The 26031-nt window shown below is 37.5% G+C and overlaps 2 protein-coding genes across 6 annotated transcripts in view; both read left to right on the forward strand.

Annotated features, from left to right (window-relative positions):
- Positions 1-731: 731 nt before the first annotated feature.
- Positions 732-14780, forward strand: LOC127426152 (transmembrane protein 183A-like). 4 transcript variants are annotated; one of them, XM_051672731.1, is made up of 10 exons: positions 732-918; positions 2447-2536; positions 6327-6491; positions 6587-6746; positions 10383-10563; positions 10661-10741; positions 10839-10994; positions 11581-11688; positions 12801-12844; positions 13262-14780. In XM_051672731.1, exons 1-10 carry the CDS (start codon positions 855-857, stop codon positions 13341-13343), a joined length of 1131 nt encoding a protein of 376 aa, XP_051528691.1. In that variant the 5' UTR covers positions 732-854; the 3' UTR covers positions 13344-14780. The 4 variants fall into 4 exon arrangements, 3 of the variants coding, with proteins under 3 accessions (XP_051528691.1, XP_051528694.1, XP_051528693.1); XR_007894745.1 differs by lacking the exons at positions 12801-12844; positions 13262-14780 and adding an exon at positions 11091-11218 and having other exon boundaries at positions 11581-11719; XM_051672734.1 differs by lacking the exon at positions 12801-12844.
- A 1823-nt stretch (positions 14781-16603) lies between these two features.
- The window catches only part of LOC127426146 (transcription factor EB-like), a 57990-nt gene continuing 48562 nt past the window's right edge, over positions 16604-26031 (forward strand). The window contains exons 1-3 of one of the 2 annotated variants that reach the window (XM_051672718.1): positions 16604-16801; positions 19786-19850; positions 20028-20128. The gene's annotated coding sequence lies outside the window, so the exon portion shown is untranslated. The remainder of the gene's footprint in view (positions 16802-19785; positions 19851-20027; positions 20129-26031) is intronic. The other variant, XM_051672720.1, reaches the window with a different exon arrangement.

Below are 26031 nucleotides of genomic sequence, written 5' to 3' on the forward strand. Positions count from 1 at the left end.
ATAACATTATTCTTTGTGTTATATTACACTGGAATCAGTTTTATTAAAACGTATTACCACCGCTGCGAGGGGGTTTCGATTACAGCTGCTGAGAGAGTGACAGTAAATTTGGCATCTTCTCCCATCTGACTGTCTTAATCCACTGCTCTCTATTTTAAACTCTTCTGGAAAGATATATTTTAAATATAAAACTTTTTTTTTTTTTTTTTTTTTTTTTATGTTCTTGGAGCAAATGGGTAAGTAAAAATAATATTTGCTGTGGTCTCCCATTCACTGCTGTCGAAGATTACCCTGCATATGTTTACTTTCGCGTTCCAAAACCCAGAGTGTGAAAAGGGTCTATTACGAAAATACCCCCCAAAATATATTAAAACAGTTTTTTTATTATTATTTAAAATAGCATGATATTTTGTAATGCACGCTCACAGAATACAATCATTCTTAATACAGTTTAAATTTCGTTCATTAAACATTTATTTAAATATATTATTATTATTGTTATTTCGTAAAACTAGTTATTTCCACTACTAAATAGCCTGAATAAAAGGCCACACCTTCAAGACACTAAATTATAAAAAAAGAAACTGCTGAGATGACGTCATATTTTTTTCCTCACAAGCAGGCTGTTATGAATATACTGTGCCTGATTGGATGAATCGTCTCACTGGTGACTCTTGCTCACTGAAATCTCGCGAGAAAGCACGCAACCTTGAACGTCAGTTCCATGATGGCCGAAGATCCTGGAGGAGCTTTCTTTAATTTCACCTCTGTTTTTATCGGTATTTCGTTACCTCTGCTGGGAAGATGGCAGGGCACACAGCCTCGATAAACGGCCATAGACCCCCGCTGTCGTCATGCCCAAGAAAGGGAACCGAAAACGGCTGAAGTTTAGAGCCGAGGATATTTGCTCGGAGTCAGGTAGTAACTGAAGCGAGGCAGAGGCTGTACGGTGATGCCTTGATAGCCAAAGGCATTTCGTGCTTGACTAAAGGATTTTTGCCTAATCCGACAGCATTTGTGGTATAATGTTGATTACCACACGCACACACCCGAAAGAAAAAAAAATTTTTTTTTTTTTTTTAAGAAATTAGGAAAAAGCAAAAATCGAATTTACAGGGAGGTACTTACAATGGAAGTGAATGGGGCCAATTTTTGAAGGGGTTAAAAGGCAGAAATGTAAAGCTTATAATATAAACTTTTGATAAAAGCATTTACATGAATTCTTATGTTAAATCTCGTGTATCATTTGAGCTGTTAAGTTTTTTTAAAATTGTCTTTTTTGCTGCGGACTACTAAATGAAAAGGATTACAGTGTTATGTCGTCATGGCAACGAAGTTGTAAAATTGGATATAACTACACAGATAAGGTTAGTAGGCGATTTTATAACACTTGTATCATACACTGTAAAAAATGTCCTAATTTTAACGGTAAAAGACTGTAAAAATGCTACAGTAAAACCCTTAATTGGTAAACGTGTAGTTACCTTAAAATATACAGTACAAAATTATAATATATTTAAAAAGACAATACATGCAGTTTTACAGAAAGAAAATTGTAAAAAACAAAATTTAGATGTAAAAAGTCTGATTTTCCTGTATAATTAACACTACAAATTTATACCATGTTTAACAAGAGAGTACATGTACTTTTTACAATAAATTGTTAAAATTACAGTAAAAACAATAATCGGGCATTCCCACAATTCCCTGCGTGACCCATTACATTTCATTATATTTTGTCGGAATAGTTATGTTTCTAATTATTTTTAATATCAGTTATGTACTTTGGGGTGTTCTGTGTTATATTTGATGTAGTTTATTGTATTATTTTAATTTCACATGTTACCCTGATGGTGTTTAGTGTTTGTGTGAGTGACACTGAGCACTGTCTCTATGTTTATTGGTCTTTGCTCCTGGAAGGGCCACTACTGATGAACTTCATGTCTAATCATCATGTCACCTTTTGTAATTACTACAGTGATTAACAATACATTATAAAGTAAAAAGCAGATTTTCACAGTTTCAGAAGGTTAATATCAAGTTTATCATTTAATAATATAAACAACGATAATGTGCCGTAAAATATACAGGCATCAGAATTACATCCATAAAGCCTGAAACGTGGTTACCATATTTTTTACGTGAATTTCTGGCAACCACAGCTGCCAGTTTACCGTAAATTTAATAGGATTTTTTTTTTGTGTGTGTGTGTATTAACATGAACATTGTTTAGGTCTTTTGGCTATACTTTGTATTTTAATGTTGGATTGGCCCCATTCACTTCCGTTGTAAGTGCCTCACTGTAACCCAGATTGTTTTTGTTTGTTTGTTTGAAGAAAAGAAGGGACCAGTTGAAATGTACTTTTGTGATAATCAACATTATTGAAAGTTCCACATTTTATGTGTCTTGTGTAAAAATCTTATAATTGTTAATCTTTTCTTACAGTAACTGTGTCTGACTATGCCAACGCTGATCCAGCCATTGTGAAGTCGGGAAGAGTTAAAAAGGCTGTCGTAAATGCAATTGAAAAAGAAGGTAAAATCTGAGATGTTGAGTAATAGGTCTTTTTCATGTGTCCATGTGTTGTCACGTCCGACCATGATAGTTGGGTAAAGGAACTTCCACCTGCATTCTTGTTGGTTCTGGACTATTGTCAGCTGTTGATAAATTCAACTACCTTTGTTAAACTTGACAATAAACCTCAATTACCTTTGCTGAGCTTGACAATAAACAAACATTTTAAGCCGTTTCTTTAAAACGGCACTTTAATATGTGTAATTAATGTAATTTTCTGATGTGTTAAATAACGGTGTGTTCTATACAAAATGTTACAGTCCATGAGGAAAATTGAGAGCTGTGCATGCTTCAAATTATTCTCTGAGCAATAAACATAGCCAACTTAAAGGTGCATTCAGTAGTTTGGAGCCAATTTAAAAAGTTTTACACATTAACAAATTAATTGTGTTTTTGTGAAGTTTGATCCGAATGGTGTACACTCACATGAGATGAAGACTGTACTCATAATTTTCTACAAAAAGTGTTTTATTCTACATGGTGCGGGTCACCCCCTTCAATGTGTTTCACCATGTTAAAATCACATGACCAGTGGTGTTTCATTAAATGCTGAAGAAGAGAAAACTCACACTCATTGGCTGCCGCCTGTGTAGAAACACCTGGTTATGCTTAGAACATTGTTGTTTGGTGACGTGAAGAGCAAAAAGAATCAGAATGAGCTTTATTGCCAAGTATGCTTACACAAGGAATTTGTCATGGTGACAGAACACAATGGAACATACTTATCGTGCTTTAGCAGCGAAGACAACGGGAGATCCAGAAGATGGCGATCGCTGGTCGTAGTAGTGATGCAGTAAATCTACACTTTGCTGGAGAAACGTCAATAAACTGAATCTTGATCAATACAAACGCAGTCCTGTAGTCCGCCATTGTAGTTTTGAATGTCTCACGCGTTGTTTTGAGGTTCTCGCGCGCATGCCTATAGGCTGAACATGTAATACGCGTGCGCATGACGTCATCGTTTTCACAAATTCGCGTTTTTGTGTGTTTACACGGAGACGATAAAGGCATTTTCAAAAACTTGCACTTTGAAACCCGTTTTCAAAAGATTGCGTTTTCAGGCCCCAAAACGCCGTTGTCGTGTAAACGAACAGCCAAAACGCATAAAAAGTTTTCCGTTGTTAGTTGAAAACGTTGTCGTGTAAACGGCCCATTTTTCTCAACACAGAGGGAGAAATTGTTGTGCTCAGTGATGTCATGCAATGGTGACCACTTCTTCGTGCTTCAAAAGAACGCAAAAGTATAATTCAGGAGTCTAATAAATTATTGTATGCTACTATTGTCTTGTTTTGAAAGAATATGATAAGGTTTAGTGAGAAACAAACCAAAATCTAATGTATTATTTAGTGAAAATCTTAAACGACCGTTGATCTCCTATGTGCGTTCATGAGACAGACTGCAGGCGAGCTTGAGCTCCCTACACGAGAGTAGAGCGCTGCAGCCGCTCGCGCGGTGGGGCGTTCAAGCGAAAGTTCGCTTCACTTCAATAGGACCATCATCGATATTAACAACAGAAAACGCAACATGGCTGCACACAAACCAGAGAGCAGAACTTACAAAACATGTCTGAAGAGTTTTATTTGTTAGATTCGGAGTCCTCAATCAAGCAGAGAGATGGGGCTGAAGGTAGCTACAGACACAACGTGCGCTAACCAGACGCAAAAGGACACGCAATAAAAAATATTTTCCATGTTAATCAGAGTTTTTGTCCTAAGCAGCTGCAACGAGCGACGGGACATTCTGTTGATCACTTGGTTTCTATATTTGGCATGGCGCCATGAGTCATGTCTGCTATGAACTGGCACTGGTCCAAAATCATTCTGATAACATTATATTGAAGCAAGCACCTCACATGCCGGTTAAAACGACTTGATTTTGGCCGAGAATGTTACGCCTACCTACTGTTTTCGCAGACTTGTGTTCAGATGGAGGTCTGTCACACACACAGGTTTAGAATGGAGAAGAGGTGACAGACATTCCCGCTCCCTCCGCCTTTCTCTCTGGTTCTGGGCAGAGAAATGCATATATTTTTCGACTACAAACTCTTCAGACATGTTTGTAAGTTCTGTTTCCGCTTGAACACCCCACCTTGCCAGTGGCTGTGCAAGGAGCTCTAAAGCTCGTGCAGTCTGTCTCATGAATGGGCACAGGAGATCAATTAAATAATACATTAGATTTCAGTTTGTTTCTCACCAAATCTTATCGTATTCCTTCAGAACAAGACACGAGTCACATACAATAATTTATTAGACTTCTGAATTATACTTTTGTGTCCTTCTGAAGCTTGAAGAGGTGGTCACCATAAACTGGCACTGTATGACATCCCTGAGCACAAATTTTTTTCACAATTTCTCCCTTTGTGTTAAGAAAAATCATATGGGGTTATAACAACAGGGGTGAGTAAACAATGACCGAATTTTCATTTTACGGTGAACTATCCCTTTAAGACCAAAGAGAGAGTTTTTAAAGGTAATTTTACTTTTAACATAGTATATTTATTATTGATGCGTTTGCATAATGTTAATATCTCATTTGTAATTCAAACCTAATGCAATTGCTGACAATCATGCTTCCATTACTCAATTATTTAGATTTCATTCTAATTAGATGAAGACCCTGAAATTCTTTGTTTCATCATCCCTGGAAAATCATTGGAATCTGAGTTAAGGTTGTCTAGATGGAGTATTTCTGATCAATTGTACATTAAAAATGGCAATATTCTACCCTTGGATGCTGCCAGCGATAAAGTAGACGTTTCTTTACTCTACAACTGAAACCCACCGCTGTGCGAACACAAAAAAATCAAAGAGACCAATGGATTTTGTTTAGATTACAGCACTCAGCCTTTCTCCTAGGGATCAACCTTCCTGCAGAGAAGTCAAATCCTGCTCTTACACACCTGCCTGTAATTTACAAGCGAACCCAAAGACTGAATAGCTGACTCAGGTGTGTTTGATTAGATCTTGAATGGAACTCTGCAGGATGTGACAGGACTTGTTTTAGGGTGTGTCTCAATCAGCTCCCTAATTCAGTAGTCAGGGCACTGATCAGGGAGTCAGCCATTTTTTAGGGCTGTCTCAATCGCAAAATCGTTCCAGTGCACTGAAAAGTTCGCTTCCTAAAAACTAGGGAACATCGTTGCTCACTATGTTCCCTTACTGGAAACGTCGTCTTGTCTTATTAAGTCTCTCAAGTCGTTAGATGATGAGCACACGTGTAAAACTATGAAGTCCAAGCCTTATTTTCTCTTTAAAAGATATGTTGTTTGTAATGTCTTTCATTCATAAGTACCATGAAAGTGAAACAACCTTTTAAATATTTGAGTTGTTTAAAGAAGGTTTAAAATACACTCCTGCATATTTTCATATCTTTATTTATGCCATTTATCTGTTATAATAACACTGTATGTTTGAATATCTTAAAGGAAAATGAACGATTTATACAGGGATGATGCTGATTAATAACAGCTGCGCTTCTTTGCACGAGCTCGTTATCGTGTTGCAGGTGATTGAGTCATAAGTGTCCCGATGTTCAGTGGATCAGTACTCTTACCAGTGCCCAAATTCGTGTTCATCAAATACTGATTCATGACACAGGGAGCTGATTGAGACACAGCGTTAGACTGTTTAGGCTAGGATATCTCTAAAACCTGCTTAGAAAATCCAGTATGTGGAGTTTATCAGAATTAATCACTACTGCAACATTTAGCACTTTAACGTGTAAAAACATTTCCATCTTTGTTCTGTTTCAGTGAAATTACTCTGTGGACTCGAGGCATCCCATGGTCCGGTGCAGGAGGTGCTCTCCTCTGCAGTTGGTGTGGGTAATGCTGCCCGAGAGAGCAGTGATGAACTGGACTCAGAAGAAGGGGATGAAATCAAAGGGTCCCACAAAAAGAAAAACAAGAGACATAAAGGTAATTTGCATTACATCATCCACATCATGTCAGATTTGTAATGTACCTGATATTATTCCTGTTTTTGAGTGACTTCTGTCTCCTATGAATCCCAGAAAATAGTGTGAGCACAAATGGGGAGGAGTATCCTGTTGATATTTGGCTTGTGCTTGCTGCATATATTCGCCCAGAAGATGTTTGCAGATTTGCTTTGATCTGCAAGAATTCTTGGACCGTCACGTGCACAGCTGCATTTTGGGCACGTCTCTACAAAAGGTAGCCATCCGAAAACGGTGTGAAAACTTTATTTAGCAAGTGGACATTTCTGTCAGTGTTGAGGGAACTGCTTTTAAGCTGTAGCTTCCCAAACTACAAGCCACTAATAATATAAAGGGATAGGTCACCCAAAAATTAAAATTCTCATAATTTACTCACCCTCATGCTTTCCCAGATGTTTATGACTTTTTCTTTCTTCTGCAGAACACAAACGAAGATTTTTAGAACATCTCAGCTGTATAGGTCCATTCAAAGCAAGTAAATGGTGACCAAAATTTGTAAACCCCAAACAGCAAAGGATTGATTACTACACACACAAAAAAAAAACGTTACAGCGAGGCACTTAGATTTAGGATTTTCATGGAATCCATAAAACTTCAGTGGTTTAATCCATGTCTTCTAAATGATCCACTCTGTTTTAGGTGAGAACAGACCAAAATAATGAATCATAAATCTTAACATCTGCAGTCTCCTTGGCCAACATTTTTTTCAAGCTTGGTTACACTTACTAGTGCCATCTAGCGCTCTGTGCATGAATCAAACACTAGGAAGTTTAATCGTGCTTGAAATCATCATCGTGCCTAGAGACTGCAATGGCAAGATGTACAGTAAAAAAAGGTGTTACATTTTTGGTCTGTTCTCACCCAAATTCATTTAGATTGTTCCAGAAGACATTAATTTAACCACTGGAGTCATATAGATTACTTTTATACTGCCTTTTTATATGCTTTTTGGAGCTTCAACATTTTGGTCATTCACTATGGACCTACAGAGCTGAGATATTCTAAAAATGTTTGTGTTCTGCAGAAGAAAGTCATACACATTTGGAATGGCATGAGGGTGAATAAATGAGAGAATTTAAATTTTTGGATGAAATTATCCTTTTAAGTTCAACCACAGTCAAGCTACCCTTTCAAAAAAAAAATGGTATTTAGCTACACTACAAGCTGCTAACTACATTATGAGGTATCTTTATGTAAGGATAGACATCTTTTTAATAATATAACTCAAATGATATTATTAAATTCTGCAGTCAGAACATTTGCCTGGCACAAAAACAACTGAAGATTTCAATTAGGATAACAAACCCTTAAGGTGATCAAATTAAATTGAACACAAAAATGAATACTAAATTCATAAATGTACTGTAAATACAACATATACAAAAAAAACCAAGGATTTTTTTAAATGTTGAAAACTGTGATAAACAGCTGCAATTAACTAAATATTTCACTTTTTTTTTTTTTTTTTTTTTTTAAAAAGGCACAGTGATTTTAGTAAATCAATTATTTGAACAGGTTAATATACATAAACTACATGAACATACCATTAATTAGACTTCCCAGAACTACATTAAATTTAAAGCTGTACTATGAAAATAGTTTTGGTTAAAAATGAACAAATTGCCATTATTAAGTACATAAACAATCAGTGTTCAAAACAATGTCCTTACCTTTCCCCGATTCATTTCGGTAAGCCTATAAAAATAATTTGTATTTTGGAGCTGTTGGGTCAGATTTGGCGTGAAATCGCTGGCTTATGTCGTTCCTCTGCGTCATGTCCGTAAACACAGGAAAGAAGTGCCGGCTGTCACGTGTTCCAACTGAGGATGTCGTTCAGTCTGTCACAATCACACAGTTCAGAATGGCATCGCTGCTGTCTGGATGGATGTTTATCTGTTATCCGTTTGGCAAAGTTGTTTACCTGCTATAATGCTTGGAATTGGATACAGTATGTTGTCTGGTAGAGTTGTCATGCATTTATGAATCGAACATTAATCGTGTGTTTACCGATCGCGATCCGTTGTCGGGGAAGTTACTGTGCATGTTTACTAATATGTATGTCTTCTGAAATTGATTTCTTGTACATATTATTTTCATGTTTAAAATATTTTATCCCCATTATTGCTCATGTTTTTAGTTTACAGTGCCATTAGGCCTACAGTTTCACTTGCTTTATCAACTACCGTGTTCATTTGTCCAGTTTTTCATTTTAGTCAGTTTGTCTTTTGACAAATGTCTTAAAAATAGTCAATATTTTGTCATGTTATATTCATTAATTTTAGTCAGTTTTACAAAAATGACAGTTTTAGCCAACGAAAATAATATCTTTTACTTTGGACAAAAAAAATGTCAAACTGTAACCGACCAAACTTGAATCAGACTTTTTTCTAAATATGTAAACATTTTCTAATGTAAACATGTATCAAACATGTAGTATAAATGTGCATATGCCTAATGTCCTTGCTGTGAAAAACCTGAGCTCCTGAAATAATAATGAATAGACTGAAGTATTAGCTACTTATGAGAAGTTAGCCTACTGTACTCTGAATTCTTCATTATTTAGAGACTTGTTAATTTTCCGTGAAAGGATATTACTTGGCGTGTAGCATGTTTCTTATGGAAAGTGTATTACCAACGCAAATTACAATTATTCTGACTAGCACATAATTTAATTCAAGTACACATGTACATTCGTTTCGTTGTGCAGATGTAAGTTGTTCCATAAATGTTGTGAATATATTGATGAATCATGAATAAATAGGATATGTTTGAATGAGGTATTTACCCTGTTTTAAAATGGTTAATTTTGCCAGTGTTAGCAAGTTCAACTCCTGCAGCTCAAGTGGAGAAATTGATTAAATTAATCCATATCTAATTTTTTTTTTCTATTTGCAGATTATCAAGATGTTTCTTCTGTTTGTATCTTGCACTGTTAATATCTTGCAGTATAATTTATCGTCATTTGTCAACAGTATGCTTTAATAATATTCATGATGCGCCTCTTTCGTCTCGTCTTCGTTGACTAAATCAGAACCTTTTGTCAAACTTTTTCATTGATTTCGTTGACAAGATTAATAATGTAAAAATAATGAAGTCATTGAACTCGAATCAGCAGTATCACGAGTTTCACCTCTTAAATTGATAATACAATACAAACATTAATAGTCGATAAAACACTGGAATAGTTATATTAAAATATACTTGTAACTGGTGGTGATTCAGGAGAGTCCCCTGTTCTCTATGTAAAAGCTCTGAGTGTAGTGTCAGAAAAGTGTACAATTCATTCAAAATATGTAAATAAGAGTGTTTATCTTCATCAGAGCAAGTAATATTTAATCTTTAAATATTTAATCATATAACAATTATATCAACATGAAAATGGTACGTTATAAATCTGGCTCTGAATATCTTCCAGTCATGATCACAAACAGCTGATGTCCACGTGGAAACACGGCGGACGGAATGTATTCTTCCGCAAATTGCTTGATTTAAAATTTCAACCACAGATGTCGCTAGAGAGCACAGTTACTTAGTGCAGCTTTAGTAAATTGATTTAACTGATTCATTTAAATAAACTACCCAAATGATTCACTTAAATATTTTTGACTGCTCAATGCAATATTTGAGTGAGAGATTGTTTAGGTGAAAAAAAGTAAATTGTAACTGGAAAAGTGGCACTTTTGAAAATAGCTGAAATTATGTCCCGCTGCAAAAATGTAGCATTGCTGCTTTGTTAGTTACTCCCCAACACTGGTTTCTGTTTTCCCCATCATACTAAATTCTGTGCAACCCCAGAATTGTCCCTTACCCCTTTATGCTCCTTTTTGTTCTGTTTTTTTTAACCCTTGCTTAGGCACTATAATCTTGATGCAGACCTCCCTGAGCGCCTTCAACCTGATTCTATTGCAAAGATGCATTGTCTTCGTGCCCGTGTCATTCGCTCGCTTTTTCATCTATATGAGCCATTTAACCTGCGGGTTTCCAAAAGCCCTCTTCTTCCTGAATCTACGCCAACTACGCTACTCAATTCTAAGGTGTGTAGCCATACTTTTCACTTATGGAACATTTTCTCTTTTGAGCCCATTTAACATGAGGATATTGAAAAATTAAGTTCCTTTCTTGTCCAAACAGTGTTTGCTGTTTTGGGTCAACAAAGTGTCTGGAAGTAGATCAGAGCCAATGTGGGAATTCAACTTCAAGTTTGTTAAGCTGGTATGCTCACTGCTTTGTATTCATAAAGTCAGCATATGATATGGCCCAGTTCCTTTTTTTTTTTTTTCTTTTTTATGATTTGCTTTTCATTTTACAGCCAACCAAGGGCAAAAATGGATGTGACCTGGGTCTTCAGCTGCCCAAGCAGTATAAAGACGTTCATACTAATCCAGACTTAGACTGTTATCTGCTGCGGGTCACCACCCTCAATTTCATATTCACTTCTGTTGTAATGGGCATGACGTTAACTTTGGTGAGTGATGAAATATCCAATTTCACTTAGAATTTATACTTTGTAGCATTACAGGATAATCGGCAAAATCCAGTTTTTGGTTTTTATTTTTTTTAGACCAATATTTCTAAATTCTGTTCCTGGATCTCATCTCATTAGCTCATTGGTCTGGATTGGTAGCAAGTCGATATTAAAATGTAAAAAATTTTACAATGCCAGTTTTCTGTAGTATCTGCTCAATTCTGGTAAGTAATACTTAGGAAATTCCAATTTCCTAAACTACTTACTTGAAAAATACTTAAGATTAGTTTTAATTTATTAATATTTATTTTAATGTTTAATGTGTTCAATAGCATTTTAGTTGAGACCTTTAAAATGTGCACTGCTGATCTTGCTGTTTGTATAGTCCACTAACCTAAAAGGAACTTAGCATTGTGTTATTTTTTTATATAAAGAGGAAGTCATGCCTGATGACACCTTTCTGTATAGACCAACTGAATTTTCTGCATTCATTTTCATTGTATGTTTTAGTTGTATTGGAAATGCAAGTTAAGGTGATGTCGTCATAAGGGAAAATGAATCATCCTCTCCCTTTTTTTTCTTTCAGTTTACCATTAATGTGAGTACAGATATGAGGCACCATCGAGTGCGCCTGGAGTTCCAAGATTATCCAGTCTTTCGAGGGAAGAAGCTAAGAGGAGAACAGGGGGTGCAGGTAGTGCTGGACCCTGTCCACAGCGTGCGCCTCATGGACTGGTGGCACCCTCAGTACCCCACATCTTCATATTATTAAACTGATAAGCTCTGTCATTAACCTTCTCAGTCACAAAACTTTGTAGATGACAATTCAGACCTGTTTCAACCAATCATAAAGTCCCGAGTCAGCTTTGTTCATTTGGCTGTGCTCATTTTAGTTTTTTTTTTTTTTTTTTTTTTTTTTTTTTTTCCTCTTCCTTTTACACTTTGCACTTCGTGCACTGGTTTTATAAACGCATAAATAGTTCACACAAAAATTATAATTCTCATTATTTACTCACGCTTATGTTGTCTTAAACTTGTATGACACAAAAGAAGATATTTTAATGGAGAAATTGTCTTTCTCCATACAATACTATGGAATGGTAAAAAAGCTCCAAAAAGCACAAAGGCAGAATAAAAGTAATCCATAAGACTCCAGTGCTTTAATCCATGTCTTCTGAAGCAATCCAGTCTGTTTTGGATGAGAACAGACCAAAATGTAACTCCTTTTTCACTGTACATCTTGCCATTGCTGTCTCTAGACCCAATCATGATTTCAAACTCGATTATACTTCCTAGTGCTGAACGCATGCACAGAGGGCTAGATGGCGTCCATTAAAACACAGAACATATAACACTTTACAATGCTCTGAAATCTTTTTTGCACATGGAATTTATTTCACTGTGCATACCTCAGTTCCCGGTGTTGTGCCGATTTCTTTATGTTCATGGGTAGGTGTAGGGAGCGGGACCAGAGGGGAGTAAGAATCAGGCAGGGAGTCAGATTTCAGCACCGCACTGTTCTTCAACATTAAGATGGTTTAGAATTGATGCAACAGTAAATATAAACAGGAAAAAAGTGGGTATTGTATATTAAAGGGAAGCAAACTTATCCCACATTTATGGACAGTACCCACATTTTTCTGGATATTCATTAAGTGGGTTGCTTTCTGTTACTCTGGATGTGTGGTGCAGTAAAATTTTTATAGTCCTAATAAATTGTTTACTACAGTATGAAGATAAATAGTAGTGATGGGGATTTTAATGCTTGGTGTTTTTTTTTTTTTTTTTTTTTTTTTTTTTCACTAGAAAGATTCGTTCATTGCCCATTTCTGCAAAAGTTCTTTACACCAGTAGGTGGCAAATCTTTCCTAAACAAAAATCTCAGTAGCCTGTGTATTCATAAAAATTCTGTTATGAAGGATTTAAATGCAATGGTCAACATTGGAGTGGTGTAATTGTAAACCAGTAGCTTTTAGCTTGGTGAAAATTTTTAATGTATTCAGTGCTTTGTTTGGAGCCACTGCGAGTTCACTTTTGCAACCATGCATGCTTGCCTAGTTTAATTTCTTCTAATAGACTGCAGTGGCGAGGAGGTTCTACATATTTTGGATTTTAAAGTGTATTAGTTAAGAGTTATAGTTTGTGAACAACACTGGTCTGAAATTATTAAACCTACTGTATAGATGGAAGCAGTTTAAATTGTCATCTTTACAGTTCAATTCAGAAATTGTGCTCCTTTTGAAGTAAATTCTTTGTTTCTGTTTTAGGGATGTCAAAAGTACCAATACTGTTTTTGCAGTACCGGAAGTACTGCATACTGACTCAATTCGGTACCTGCACGCTGTCTGACAAATGCCTGCTTTCAAATGCTCTCATGCTTATTTGTGTGTCCTGTTACTCCTTTACAGTAATTAGCATTACTGTACATTCATAATTCCTGTAATATAAATCCAATGTGTAATCAAAAGGGTTGATCAATGAAGATACAGTATGACACTAGAGTGGCATTCTCTGTCAGTTCTGAGAGTACAGAGTATGTCAACCCACGCATCTTATCATGTGGCTTGTTGAGCTCGTTACTGCAGAGATATAGCACATGTTGGGGCTTCAGGCACAACTTGCCACGCACCCCACCGAGAGCTAACCACATTATAGCGATCACAAGGAGGTTACCCCATGTGACTCTACCCTCCCTAGCAACTGTGCCAATTTAGTTGCTTGGGAGACCCGGCTGGAATCACTCAGCACGTCCTGGGATTCAAACTAGCGAACTCCAGGGGTGGTAGCCAGCGTCTTTACCACTGAGCTACCCCCTGTATGTGACATTTTAAGAATTGTGTAACAAGTACTTGCACTAATGTAAACTGTAATGTCACTTACTGTACTTTCCTTTACACTACTCTTACAGTACAGTATGACAAAATGGACCGTTTACTACCTTTTTAGATTGGGGTGAGTTACTGTAATGTGGCAGCCACTGCCATAGTTATGCCTCGGTTTACTGTATTGTAGCACATAGTGGAAAATAATGGCATAGATCTCATTGGGCACAGCAGTTCCCTGCAATCTTCCTCCCCTGACAGCCTTAGTTTTAAAAGAAATCTACAAATCTGCATTTTTTTTTTTTTTCTCTCATATACTATGGGGGGGAACAACACATTTCTTAGTTGTTAGTAATAAGGGTTGTAATTCAGTATTCTCTATAAAGCTGTACATTTATTGTAAAGTGCTATACAAATAAATGTTAACTGAAAATGTTTCTCTTTGGGTTTAATATCTAACATTCATAGAAAAAAGACACACTGTCAACATGGTTATAAAAAGTATAATACATTTTGTTCTAGTACAATGACAGTATAAATTTATACTGTCCTTAGCATCAGGAAGTTTTAAACCCTTGCTGTAAACAATAGTGGTTGCAAATTATATAAATCGGTAATATTGTAACAAGAATTCATTATGTTTGGTTATCCTTTTTCGAATGTGTTATTTACTGTAGATTTTTATACTTTACAAACATATTAAAAAAAATCTAACCAGTTTGAAATATATAGATATACCAAATGATTCACTGATTAATCATTAGTTCAATAAAATTATAGTCCAATGTATTTAAATGAATGAGAACAAATGCTAATGAAAGGTTTGATGTTAATAACATTAGGGAAGGCAAATACTTTCAATGAAAGGTGTATATATAGATGATATAGATAATATATAATTATTGGTGTGGTAAAAAATGTACTTTGATTTTGTGTGGGCCTGTTGTACTGTCAATTTAAAATATCCTGAAATGTTTGAAAATAAAAATTAATTTGATAATCTGCTGTGAGATTAGTACTGAGTTTTGAAAATGTACCACTTGTAAAAATAGTATTGAAGTGATTTCAAATAGGTACAAAAACTTTGTGTTGTGTGGCCTGCTTGGGAAAACTTGAGATACAACCTAATATAACTACATAAAATCATAATAACCACAAAATTAACCATGGTTATTACAGTCATGGTTACTGCAATATTACTATAGTAAAAACATGGTTATTATATGGAAACTACAGCATTACTGTAGTAAAACTATGGTTAATTTAATCAAAACCATGGTTCTGACAAAAAAATTAAAAAAAATAAAAACATGTTCACTTACTACAATATTACTGGAGTAAAACCATTGTTAGTTTTCGTAAGGGTTAGTCTCCTGACACTTTGGCAAAAGGATTGATACAATCTAGACATGACCTGATGCCAACCTGCTGGAGAAAGCCATCACCCCTCGTGTTTCGGACTCGGTACAACGAGTGTCACACTTTATCATAGTTGGTTGACTATATGGATAATGAGGGAGATCAATCTACACCACAGTTTCAACACATATTTGGCTTCATGTGGTAAGAAAAAAAAAAAAGTAGAATAGAATAAAATAATAAAAAAAAATTATTGTATGAATCCACCTCATGGTTTGATGTGTTGTGCATTCTCTACAATTGTACAATCTGAGTTACTGTCTGTCAGCTTGAACCAGTCTGGCCATTCTCTATTGACTTCTCTCATCAACAAAGCTTCTCCATCCACAGAACTGCTGCTCACTGGATGTTTTTTTTTTTTTTTTTTGTTTGTTTTACATTTATGCATTTGGCTTTTATTCAAAGCAACTTACAATGCCCTTATTACAGGGACAATCCCCCTGGAGCAACCTGGAGTTAAGTGCCTTGCTCAAGGACACAATGGTGGCAGCTGTGGGGATCGAACCAACAACTTTCTGCTTACCAGTTCAGTGCTTTAGTCCACTACACCTCCACCACTCCATTTACTACAGTTTTCTGCACCATTCTGAGTAAACTCTAGAGATTGTTGTGCATGAAAATCCCAGAAGATCAGCAGTATCAGAAATACTCAAACCAGCCCGTCTGGCACCAACAATCATGCCACGGTCGAAATCACTGAGATCTAATTTTTTCCCCATTCTGATGGTTGATGTGAACATTAACTGAAGCTCCTGACCCGTATCTTTGCACTGCTGCCAACGTTTGGCTGAACAGTTTGAGTTTGAACAGTTGGTCTAAAAAATCGGATTTAAGGAAAAAACTGGCAACTTTACGGGTACTTTACAAATCATACAGTATGTTGCTTTTATGCATTCTTACACCTCATATATTGAGTAGGCTTGGTATATGATGATCTTGGAGTGAAGAACAGCTGTACATAAAACAATGAGAAGAGAGATCTGAAAAAATAAGTACTTTACAAAAGGCTCTTACTCTGGGTATGACAAAGATCTTGTCTGCCAAGAAACACTTTTTGAGGACAGAAACTTGAATATAGACTATGATTATAATTATAATGGCAAGACCTCCTTTAAATGTTCACGCGTCATCTTTAACTATAATATTGGACTTGGGATGAATATGTATTTAGGAAATATATAGGTTTACGTAATATTCCAAATACAAACGGTCCGTTTTGATCAAAAGAATAAAGTTTACAATCCATTTACACACTACATTTCCCATGATGCACTGTAAGCGCTGTGATTGGTGGCTTAGGCTGTCACAAGGGCCCACAGGTGACTGGGGTACAGCGCTGTCACATCACACACACAGCGCGCACTGAAAAAACCAATCGCAACATCATACAGGGAGTGAGTTCTGCTGAAATCATCGAGAAGTTTTAAAAGGGACTCTTGCGCAGTTTCGCTTCCACACGAAGCAAGAGGGAACTGATACCAGTGTGGCTCTAATGCTGCACAACTTATTCGAGCCGTTCATTTCCAAAAACTCTCTCCCAACTTTGTACTTTCTGACCTTCAGCGGGTAAGTGATATTGCCCGATTCGCTCTACTTTTGTGCCTTAATAAGTCTACATCTGCTTGGGTTGTATTTATGTCCGGCGTATTCCATGGCGACAATGTGAACATAAATATTTTACACGATAATAGAATGCAGATACGCCATTGGTGCGTATTCTATATTTTTTCATCCGTTGAAAGTCATTGTATCTCGTGCCATAGGTGGAGAGAGGTGGAGAACTATTGAAATAACCGATGAGTTATGCTTTAAATAATTATGCATTGTCAAATTCAATAGTGCCCCATATCTTTGGACTTTTGTTATTTATAGTCAAAATATTATAAATATTTGATGCTGTTCTTGAGAACATAATTATATATATATATATATATATATATATATATATATATATACATACATACATATACATATATGTGTATATATATATATATATATATATATATATATATATATATATTATTGCTGTTTGTATGAGCATTTTTGGTTTGCGCAGTAACAGCTTGTCCCTGGCAGATAGCCATATGCCGCTTTATTATTGATACCCGATATGCATAAACTTGAAGTACGTATGCATGCTTAAACAGCCTTGGCAGTATGTCTTACGTAGTGCGAACTTTGCTGGAAAGCTCAGTGCAGCGCAGAGCCCCGTCGATCCGTCCCATATAAAAGTGTATGCTATTTACACATAATGTATAAATATAGCACGCGAGTTATTTATAGTTAGCAAAATCAAGGCCCGTGCATACACTTCCCAGCTTAGCTGTGTGTACCTATTCATACAGAGAGGACATCACATTGTAATGTTGATTTCTTGTTCACACGCTTTCAGTATGCTGTACTATAACGTAATAATATGCAATATGCAATAATGCGCTGTCGTTATTACGCCTGGTTGTCAGTATAATACTGACCACAGTGTCATAATAATTATCTAAACTTAGCTGAAACGTCCCTTTTTCAGGACACAGTATTTTTAAGAAAATGTTGTACAAATTCAAATAACTTTACAGATCTTTATTGTAAATGGTTTAAACAATTAATGAACATGCACCTGTGGAACAGTTGTTAAGACACTAACAGCTTACAGACGGTAGGCAATTAAGGTCACAGTTATAAAAACTTAGGACACTAAAGAGACCTTTCTACTGACTCTGGTCCCTGCTCATCTGCATGAACGTGCCTTAGGCATGCTGCATGGAGGCATGAGTACTGCAGATGTGGCCAGGGCAATAAATTGCAATGTCTGTACTGTGAGACGCCAAAGAAAGCGCTACAGGGAGACAGGAAGTACAGCTGATCGTCCTCGCAGTGGCAGACCATGTATAACAACATCTGCACAGGATCGGTACATCTGAATATCACACCTGCGGGACAGGTACAGGATGGCAACAACAACTGCCCGAGTTACACCAGGAGCGCACAATCCCTCCATCAGTGCTCAGACTGTCTGCAATAGGCTGAGAGAGGCTGGACTGAGGGCTTGTAGGCCTGTTATAAGGCACGTCCTTACCAGACATCACCGGCAACAATGTCGCCTATGGGGACAAACCCACCTTCGCTGGACCAGACAGGACTGGCAAAAAGTGCTCTTCACTGACGAGTCATGGTTTTGTCTCACCAGGGGTGATGGTTGGACTCGCGTTTATCGTCGAAGGAATGAGCGTTACGCCGAAGCCTGTACTCTGGATCGGGATCGATTTGGAGGTGGAGGGTCCGTCATAGTCTGGGGCGGTGTGTCACAGCATCATCGGACTGAGCTTGTTGTCATTGCAGGCAATCTCAACGCTGTGCTTTACAGGGAAGACATCCTCCTCCCTCATGCGATACCCTTCCTGCAGGCTCATCCTGAAATGACCCTCCAGCATGACAATGACACCAGCCATACTCCTCGTTCTGTGCGTGGTTTACTGCAAGACAGGAATGCCAGTGTTCTGCCATGGCCAGCGAAGAGCTCGGATCTCAATCCCATTGAGCACATCTGGGACCTGTTGGATCGGAGGGTGAGGGCTAGGGTCATTCCCCCCAGAAATGTCTGGGAACTTGCAAGTGCCTTGGTGGAAGAGTGGGGTAACATCTCACAGCAAGAACTGGCAAATCTGGTGCAGTCCATGAGGAGGAGATGCACTGCAGTACTTAATGCAGCTGGTGGTCACACCAGATACTGATGTTACTTTTGACTTTGTCCTCCAAACCCCCCCCCCAGTTCAGGGACACATTATTCCATTTCTGTTAGTCACATGTTTGTGAAACTTGCTCAGTTTATGTCTTAGTTCTTGAATCTTTTTATGTTCATACAAATATTTACACATGTTAAGTGTGCTGAAAATAAAAGCAGTTGAACGTGAAAGGACGTTTCTTTTTTTGCTGAGTTTATTTTGTGCGTTTCTATAGCATGGTGAATTTTTGAAGCCATGCACATGAGATTGGTAGTACCCACACAATAAAAGCCAGCACATGTATGTATGTACTGGGTATTAGATTTCCCAAATTTAATTAGATACACAAGCTTTCGATTCTGATTTATTTGGTTATATTTACGTTATTATTTCCATTTTGCTTACATATGATAGAAATGATATCTCAGCATATGCAGTGAATTATACATGAAACCTTCTAATTTGGTAGCCTAATATCCTAATTAAAAAAAGTATATATAAACAGGGCCCAAATTATTCAGTTAAAATGCTATTTATTAAACAGAAGTAATATTTAAAATACCCGAAACTGAAGTTAACTTTAAAGTAGATTGATTTTGGGATTTTAAGAATTAATATCGGGATCATTCAAATGAAGATCGCAATTAATCTGAAAATCAGAAACATTTTAACAAGGCCTGTATGGCTACAATATAAACAGATATTCTGATTTAGTAGAGCAAGGAAATGAACAATAATAGATTTTGTATTTTTTTTTCTGTGAAAACTGATAGTATCAAGTTAATCCCTTGCCTGTTTTTTGTTTTGTGTCTTTTCCTTTTGATATTCTAGAACGGTGGTTATCAACCAGGGGGCCGGGACCCACTAGGGGGCCTCAGCAAACTTCCAAAATAATTGTAAGATGTTTTAAAATTATTTAAAATAAGTTAAATTGAAATATGATAACTTTACTTGAATGCTGAAATTAGTTTAAATAATTATGTAGTCCTACAACATATAAAATGACAGTTCCTGAAACGTCTGGAATCACGAAATTAATTGTGATAAATATTTTAATCTATTGACACTTCTAGGTTTCGGACAATGGGGCCTCGCAGTCCAATAGGTTGAGAACCACTGTTTTAGAACACAACTCTTCACACAGGAAAATGAGCAACACAAGTTTAAGCGAAAGGTGGAATGTCTTGAGATCCCCCATGAATTGGTCTACCTAAGCCAGCCTATGGAAATCATAAATAAATGTTCTTTGGGATTGTGCCCTTCTTTAAAGTCTAACTTAGGAACCTTTTGTTTTATTCTTAATGTTTTTAAATTTGACACAGGCCTACATAGTTCTTGGCTGTGGTTCTCAGAAATGTCCCGCCGGGCAGTTCTGATAGGATTGCATATAGACAGGAAAAAGCAATAGAATGCAACTAACTATTTTATTATGTATAGTTAGGATAGCATTTTAAATAAACATAAATTCTTAACAGGGGGGAGAAAACGTGTCCCATATTTTTTTTGTTTTTGACGTCATAGACTGTGCTGTATTTTGGTGCAAATGCATCTACCAAACTCATCACTTAGTAGAAGCTAGCTAAAGTAGGCAGAAGCTAACTTGTTTTATCCTTGAATGCCATGAACAATGATATGCAAGGTGAAAGCAGAGTGACCCAGAATACATTAAATACATGTTCACTTGCAACGAGACATACCTGTAGTTTGTGCCAATCACAATGAGTTTTGTGTGGTGAATTATTGACGGCTGAGCATAAATCTGGCTGAAATAAAATTTTGTAAGATTGAACAATTTTGGTATTGTGTTGGGTCACCACCCTATTCTCAATGTGAAATTTGGATCCTGAAGCAAAACAAGTTGAGAACCACTGGTTTAGGCTGGACATTCATCCTTTTACAATGACTACAAACCAGAAAAACAATGGAATAGTTAAGTGTTGTCCTGTAGTTGACTTTCACAGAAGTGGAAATTACTGCCTCTGGCTCTCATGGCTTTTCATTGAATTGAATGGGCCATTTTATTTAGGGTTTCAAAATGTTGCCTCCGCTGCTTCTTTAGACATTTTTCTACACTTTGGATACATTTCTGTTGAATCACTCAAAGGAGAAAATCTCGGACATGCCAGGAAATCAAGTTCGCCCACAGGTCATATCAGATAATGCTGTAGAAAACCGCCGGCTTTATCTGTACTTATTGATGGTAACAGATAATTGCACGGTCTTGTTACAGGTGTGGCACTGCAGCATTGTCCGTCACACGTGTCAATGCTTGTAATCCAAACAAAGCCAGGGCATTAGGCGACAGTTATGTGTTTGTTTTGATGCAATTGAGTGATTATGACCAGATATGATGAGTGTAGAATTGTATGGTGGATGACCAGAACACTCACCTCTCCCACACTCCCATGGACATATAAACACCCAGCAGCGAGGACAACGGGAAACACATTTAGGTTGGCTTGCATTTGGTCTGTTTCCATTACGCTGCCATTGAGTCGGCTGCTCTGACAGTATTTTAGTTGAACATAAACTACGCTTGGGTTAATTCTAGATATGACCCTGTCTTCATAGCTGACTATGAGCTGCTACTCAAGGTCCTTTAATGTAACAATACATTACGAGTTTTGTTGTACAAGCTTAGATCTAACAGTCAAAAAAAAAATAAAAAAAAATAGAATGACTGTAACAATATCAATGTTTATCCAATGTGATTCTAATTCAGTATTGTTTGCTTCAACAACCAGCACTCCATGTCTAGGCCAGAACTATAAAAGCTAAGATGTGACTTTTTTTTGGTAAATCTTGCACCAAATCATGTGCCAAAATCCTGCCTTGTAGATGCAACCCTTTCGTGTAAATATGAAACAAAATTGTGTTCCTCTCTGCTTTTTTTTTTTTTTTTACAATGGTACTCAGAGTCGATACTTGAAGCTGATGGAGCATGGAGAGAGAAAGCAGTGGGCCATTTAATGCAACAGCTGTTCTCAACAGTTATTACTGACTGAAAAAGTCAGTACAGAATAAACTGTGTACATGTACAAAAACAGTTCAGTGTTTCTCAAATATAAATTCTGTTCTGATAGGACAGCAGGGAAACAACAATGCTAAATGCACAAAATAATATGCAACTTACCATGTAATTGTGCATAGTTAAGATAACAAAATAAATCAATGTTTAAAAGGGAGGAGAAAGCTCTTCCCATCTGGAAAACTCGGTTTTCTGTGCTGTCCCCCTTTAAGATTTCAGTATACACACCCACTTTGTTATGACTGGCTAACATCTTTGAAGTGCCAACACCCCCTTCCAATACTCATGGGACTGTTTTTTCCAAGAATATAAGAATGAAAACGTGCAAGTGATTTACAAAATCCCCTGAAAGCACTCAGTCCAGGTAATCATTAATAGCTACTGTATACACCGATGAGCCAAAACATTTTGACCACTCACAGGTGAAGCGAATAATGTTGATCATCTCCTAAGAAGGCCACATGTCAAGGTCTGGGTAGATTAGATGGTAAGCGAACAATCAGTTCTCATAGTCAGTGTGTTGAATGCAGGAGAAATGGGCAGGAGTAAAGACTTGAGTGACTTTGACAAGGGCCAAATTGTTATGGCCAGGCTACTGGGTCAGAGCATCTCTGAAACGGTAAGCCTTGTGGGGTGCCCCCCGTCAACAGTGGTGAGTACCTATACAACAGTTTTCCGAGGAGGGACAAACCACAAACTGGCAACGGAGTTAGGCGCCCAAGGCTCATCGATGTGCGAGGGCAACGAAGGCTATACCATCTGGTCTGAAACGACAGAAGGTCTACTGTTGCACAAGTCACAGAAAATTTTAATGATGGTTATGGGAGGAATATGTCACAACACACAGCACATCGCACCCTGCTGAGTATGGGGCTGCGTAGCTGCAGACCGGTCAGAGTGCCCATGATGACCCGTCCACCGTTGAAAGCACCTACAATGGGCAAGCGAGCATCGGAACTGGACCTTGGAGCAATTGAGGAAGGTTGCCTGGTCCGATGAGTCCCATTTTCTTTTACATCATGTGGACGCCCGTGTACGTGTGCACTGTTAACCTGGGGTGAACCAGGATGCACTATGGAAAGACGACAAGCTGGTGGAGGGAGTGTGATGCTCTGGGCAATGTTCTGCTGAGAATCCCTGTGTCTGGCCATTTATGTTGACGTCAGTTTGACACGTGCCACCTACCTTAACATCGTTGCAGGCCATGTACACCCCTTCATGGCCATAGTATTCCCTGATGGCAGTGGCCTCTTTCAGCAGGTTAATGCGCACTGCCACACTGCACACATTGTTCGGGAATGGTTTGAGGAACATGATTAAGAGTTCAAGATGTTGCCCTGGCCTCCAAATTCCCCAGATCTCAATTCGATTGAGCATCTGTGGGATGTGCTGGACCAACAAGTCCGATCCACGGCGGCTCCACCTTGCAACCTACAGTACTTGAAGTATCCGCTGCTAATGTCTTGGTGCTAGATACCACAGGACACCTTCAGGGGTCTTGTAGAGTCCATGCCTTGGCTGGTTGGTGCTGTTTTGGCAGCACGCAGAGGACCAACAGCATATTTGGCAGGTGGTCATAATGTTTTTGCTCACCAGTGTATGTCCCAATTTATGTGAAACACGCAATCAAACTTCTATAGTTGTTTCAAATGAAATAACTGAACAAAGTCGGCATACTGTTGCTCCCGAATACTTATTTTATTAGGCACACAATATATCGTGATACAATAATGCTATATAGCATATTACAATAAAGCTGAAAACAGTGAAAATAGTCCCGACTAAAACAAGCAGTGAATGTAAAGGTTTAATAAATGTGTGTCCAGCTGTAATAGACGGTCGACCCTGGCGTTCGCCTCTTTAGTGTGGCCGCTTCAATACGCATCCCATGAGAAATACGATATGTTTGCCAGTCGACCGGGGAGGAGATCGCCCCCTTGACTGTTTTGCTGCTTAAATACGGGACAATGGGTGTCCCGATTCATTCATTTCAGCCAAAATACGGGACGTTCTGGCTAATACAAGACAGATTAGACGGCAGCCACTAGTTCTAGACCACTGTCTTTCATTGCACTCCGTGCTACGTGTTCTTCAATAATAAAATCATTTAAACTCACATCAATATTTTGTGAGCAGTTATGTATTTCATTGGCAAGTAACTGTGTAGTAAGCACAATCCGCGCCACGTCGGAGTCCTGATCATGTTTTATTTTGTGATTAAAAACAGACTATACAATTCTTTACATATCAAACAAACACAGACAGAAAGAGTTGTATTATATTTGTTACTCAGCACATTACGGTTGTGTCCAATTTATTTGGCACTACTCCATCTTTCAACATAAGTTTCTTGTAAAGTCTGAATCATTAGAGTTCTCAAAAGAATCATTTGAGAAATGTGCCAAAAAAAAAACACAATCCCACATTGACACATTCAGGGAACTTTATTTAAAAAAGCCACTCATTCGTAACGTTTGTATCCTTCAGAAGTCTGTGCAGAGATGCAGTTTTTTCACAACTAGGAACACAACAACATCTAGGGACCTTACTTGACATCTTTTCATTGATTAAAAGCAAACTACAGTAACAATAGTACCATCTTCAGAGTTGAAGTACCTCAGCCACTCTATCAGTTAATTACGTATGTTGTGGAGGCGATGAGTCATTTTTGCAGAAAAGAAACAACAAATGCTCTTTTCAGACTGGAGATTAATTTTTAGTTTTTAAGGACTAAAAATTAGTTTGACGTCCATTGTAAAATCTGGGTCCTGAAGCAAAACCAGTTTTGGGGGTACTCTGTTCTAAGTGATACAGGCTGGACCAGCAGTAATGGTCTTGAGACATCTCCCTTTAGCTTTTAATTTGTAGCCATTGAAAACATAAAATTAAGTATTTCATATAATATTCTGAAAGTATAAGAATAGGCTAATGCCTGATTTGATGAATTATGTAATTTACAACAGTAATGAATCAAATTACATAATATATACATTCTTTGCTGATAGTGTAGTACCCAAATTCCAGGCAACTGTTGGTGTGCTCTTTAAACTAAAACAGGACCTGGCAGTCCTGTTCTAATGTACACAGTAGTGTAATATCCTGTTTAACTTGTGGTTCAGACACCTTAGCCTCTTCTGTGTGTATTAGCAAGGAGTGAAGAGACAGTCAGATCAGTAGCAACACTTCTTGGAGAGTCTTTTAAAAAAATATACAGATCAAAGGGGATTAAAGTGTACATGGTGAGTGTGGAAAAAGAAAGGGGTGTGTTGTACTCAATGTGCTGGGGCAAGTGAAGGTCAGGCTGTGCAGAAGGGTGGTCATTCAAAGGCACAGGGCCAGGTGGTCTTAAACCAAGTGCACACTACAAGACAGAGGCTTGTCACCTTATGCACACATAAAGACTCACAGGGCCCTATTTTAAGTGCTGTGTAATATACCAAATGCCCAAAGTCAGTGGGTGTGGCCTTGAAGTTTTGGAATTTTCATGCAAGTATGTGCTAAGTCAAGGTGTAAGGGGGTTGGCGTAATCGTGCAAGCAAAGTGCAAATTATATAAATGTAGGGCTGGCCGATATATCGACTATACACAATATAATCGCAATGATACTGCTGACGATATAAAATTAAGCAATATAGTGAATATCATGATGAATTTAATGTGCTTTTCATTTGGCCATTAAGTTTCATAAAGAGCGGATCAGTAGGCTAATTTCGTGATCCTTTAGGGCTGCACAATTAAGTTATTATACAAATATATAAATGCAGCCCAGTATATCAGATAAGGAGGAGGTGGCAGCATTTCACCAGATGTGGAACATTGTAAACTGTCTAATACACATAGCAATTTTAGTGTCAAAATAAAAGCCCCAGGTCAATTTGATGTAAATAGGACAGAAATATACACTGCCTGGCTAAAAAAAAATGTCACGTACTCTAATATTTAGTTGGACTGTCTTTAGCTTTGATTATGGTGTGCATTCATTGTGGCATTGTTTCGACAACCTTATGCAAAGTCAACATTTATTTCCATCCAGAGTTGCATTAATTTTG

The sequence above is a fragment of the Myxocyprinus asiaticus genome, chromosome 35 (genome assembly GCF_019703515.2).
Source record: "Myxocyprinus asiaticus isolate MX2 ecotype Aquarium Trade chromosome 35, UBuf_Myxa_2, whole genome shotgun sequence".
Lineage (NCBI taxonomy): Eukaryota > Metazoa > Chordata > Actinopteri > Cypriniformes > Catostomidae > Myxocyprinus > Myxocyprinus asiaticus.

Coding starts and splice junctions, on each gene's coding strand:
- LOC127426152 (XM_051672731.1), top strand. CDS start 855: ATGCCCAAGAAAGGGAACCGAAAACGGCTGAAGTTTAGAGCCGAGGAT. Junction 6,492..6,586: donor GAAAAACAAGAGACATAAAG/GTAATTTGCATT, acceptor TATGAATCCCAG/AAAATAGTGTGAGCACAAAT. Junction 10,995..11,580: donor TGGGCATGACGTTAACTTTG/GTGAGTGATGAA, acceptor TTTTTCTTTCAG/TTTACCATTAATGTGAGTAC.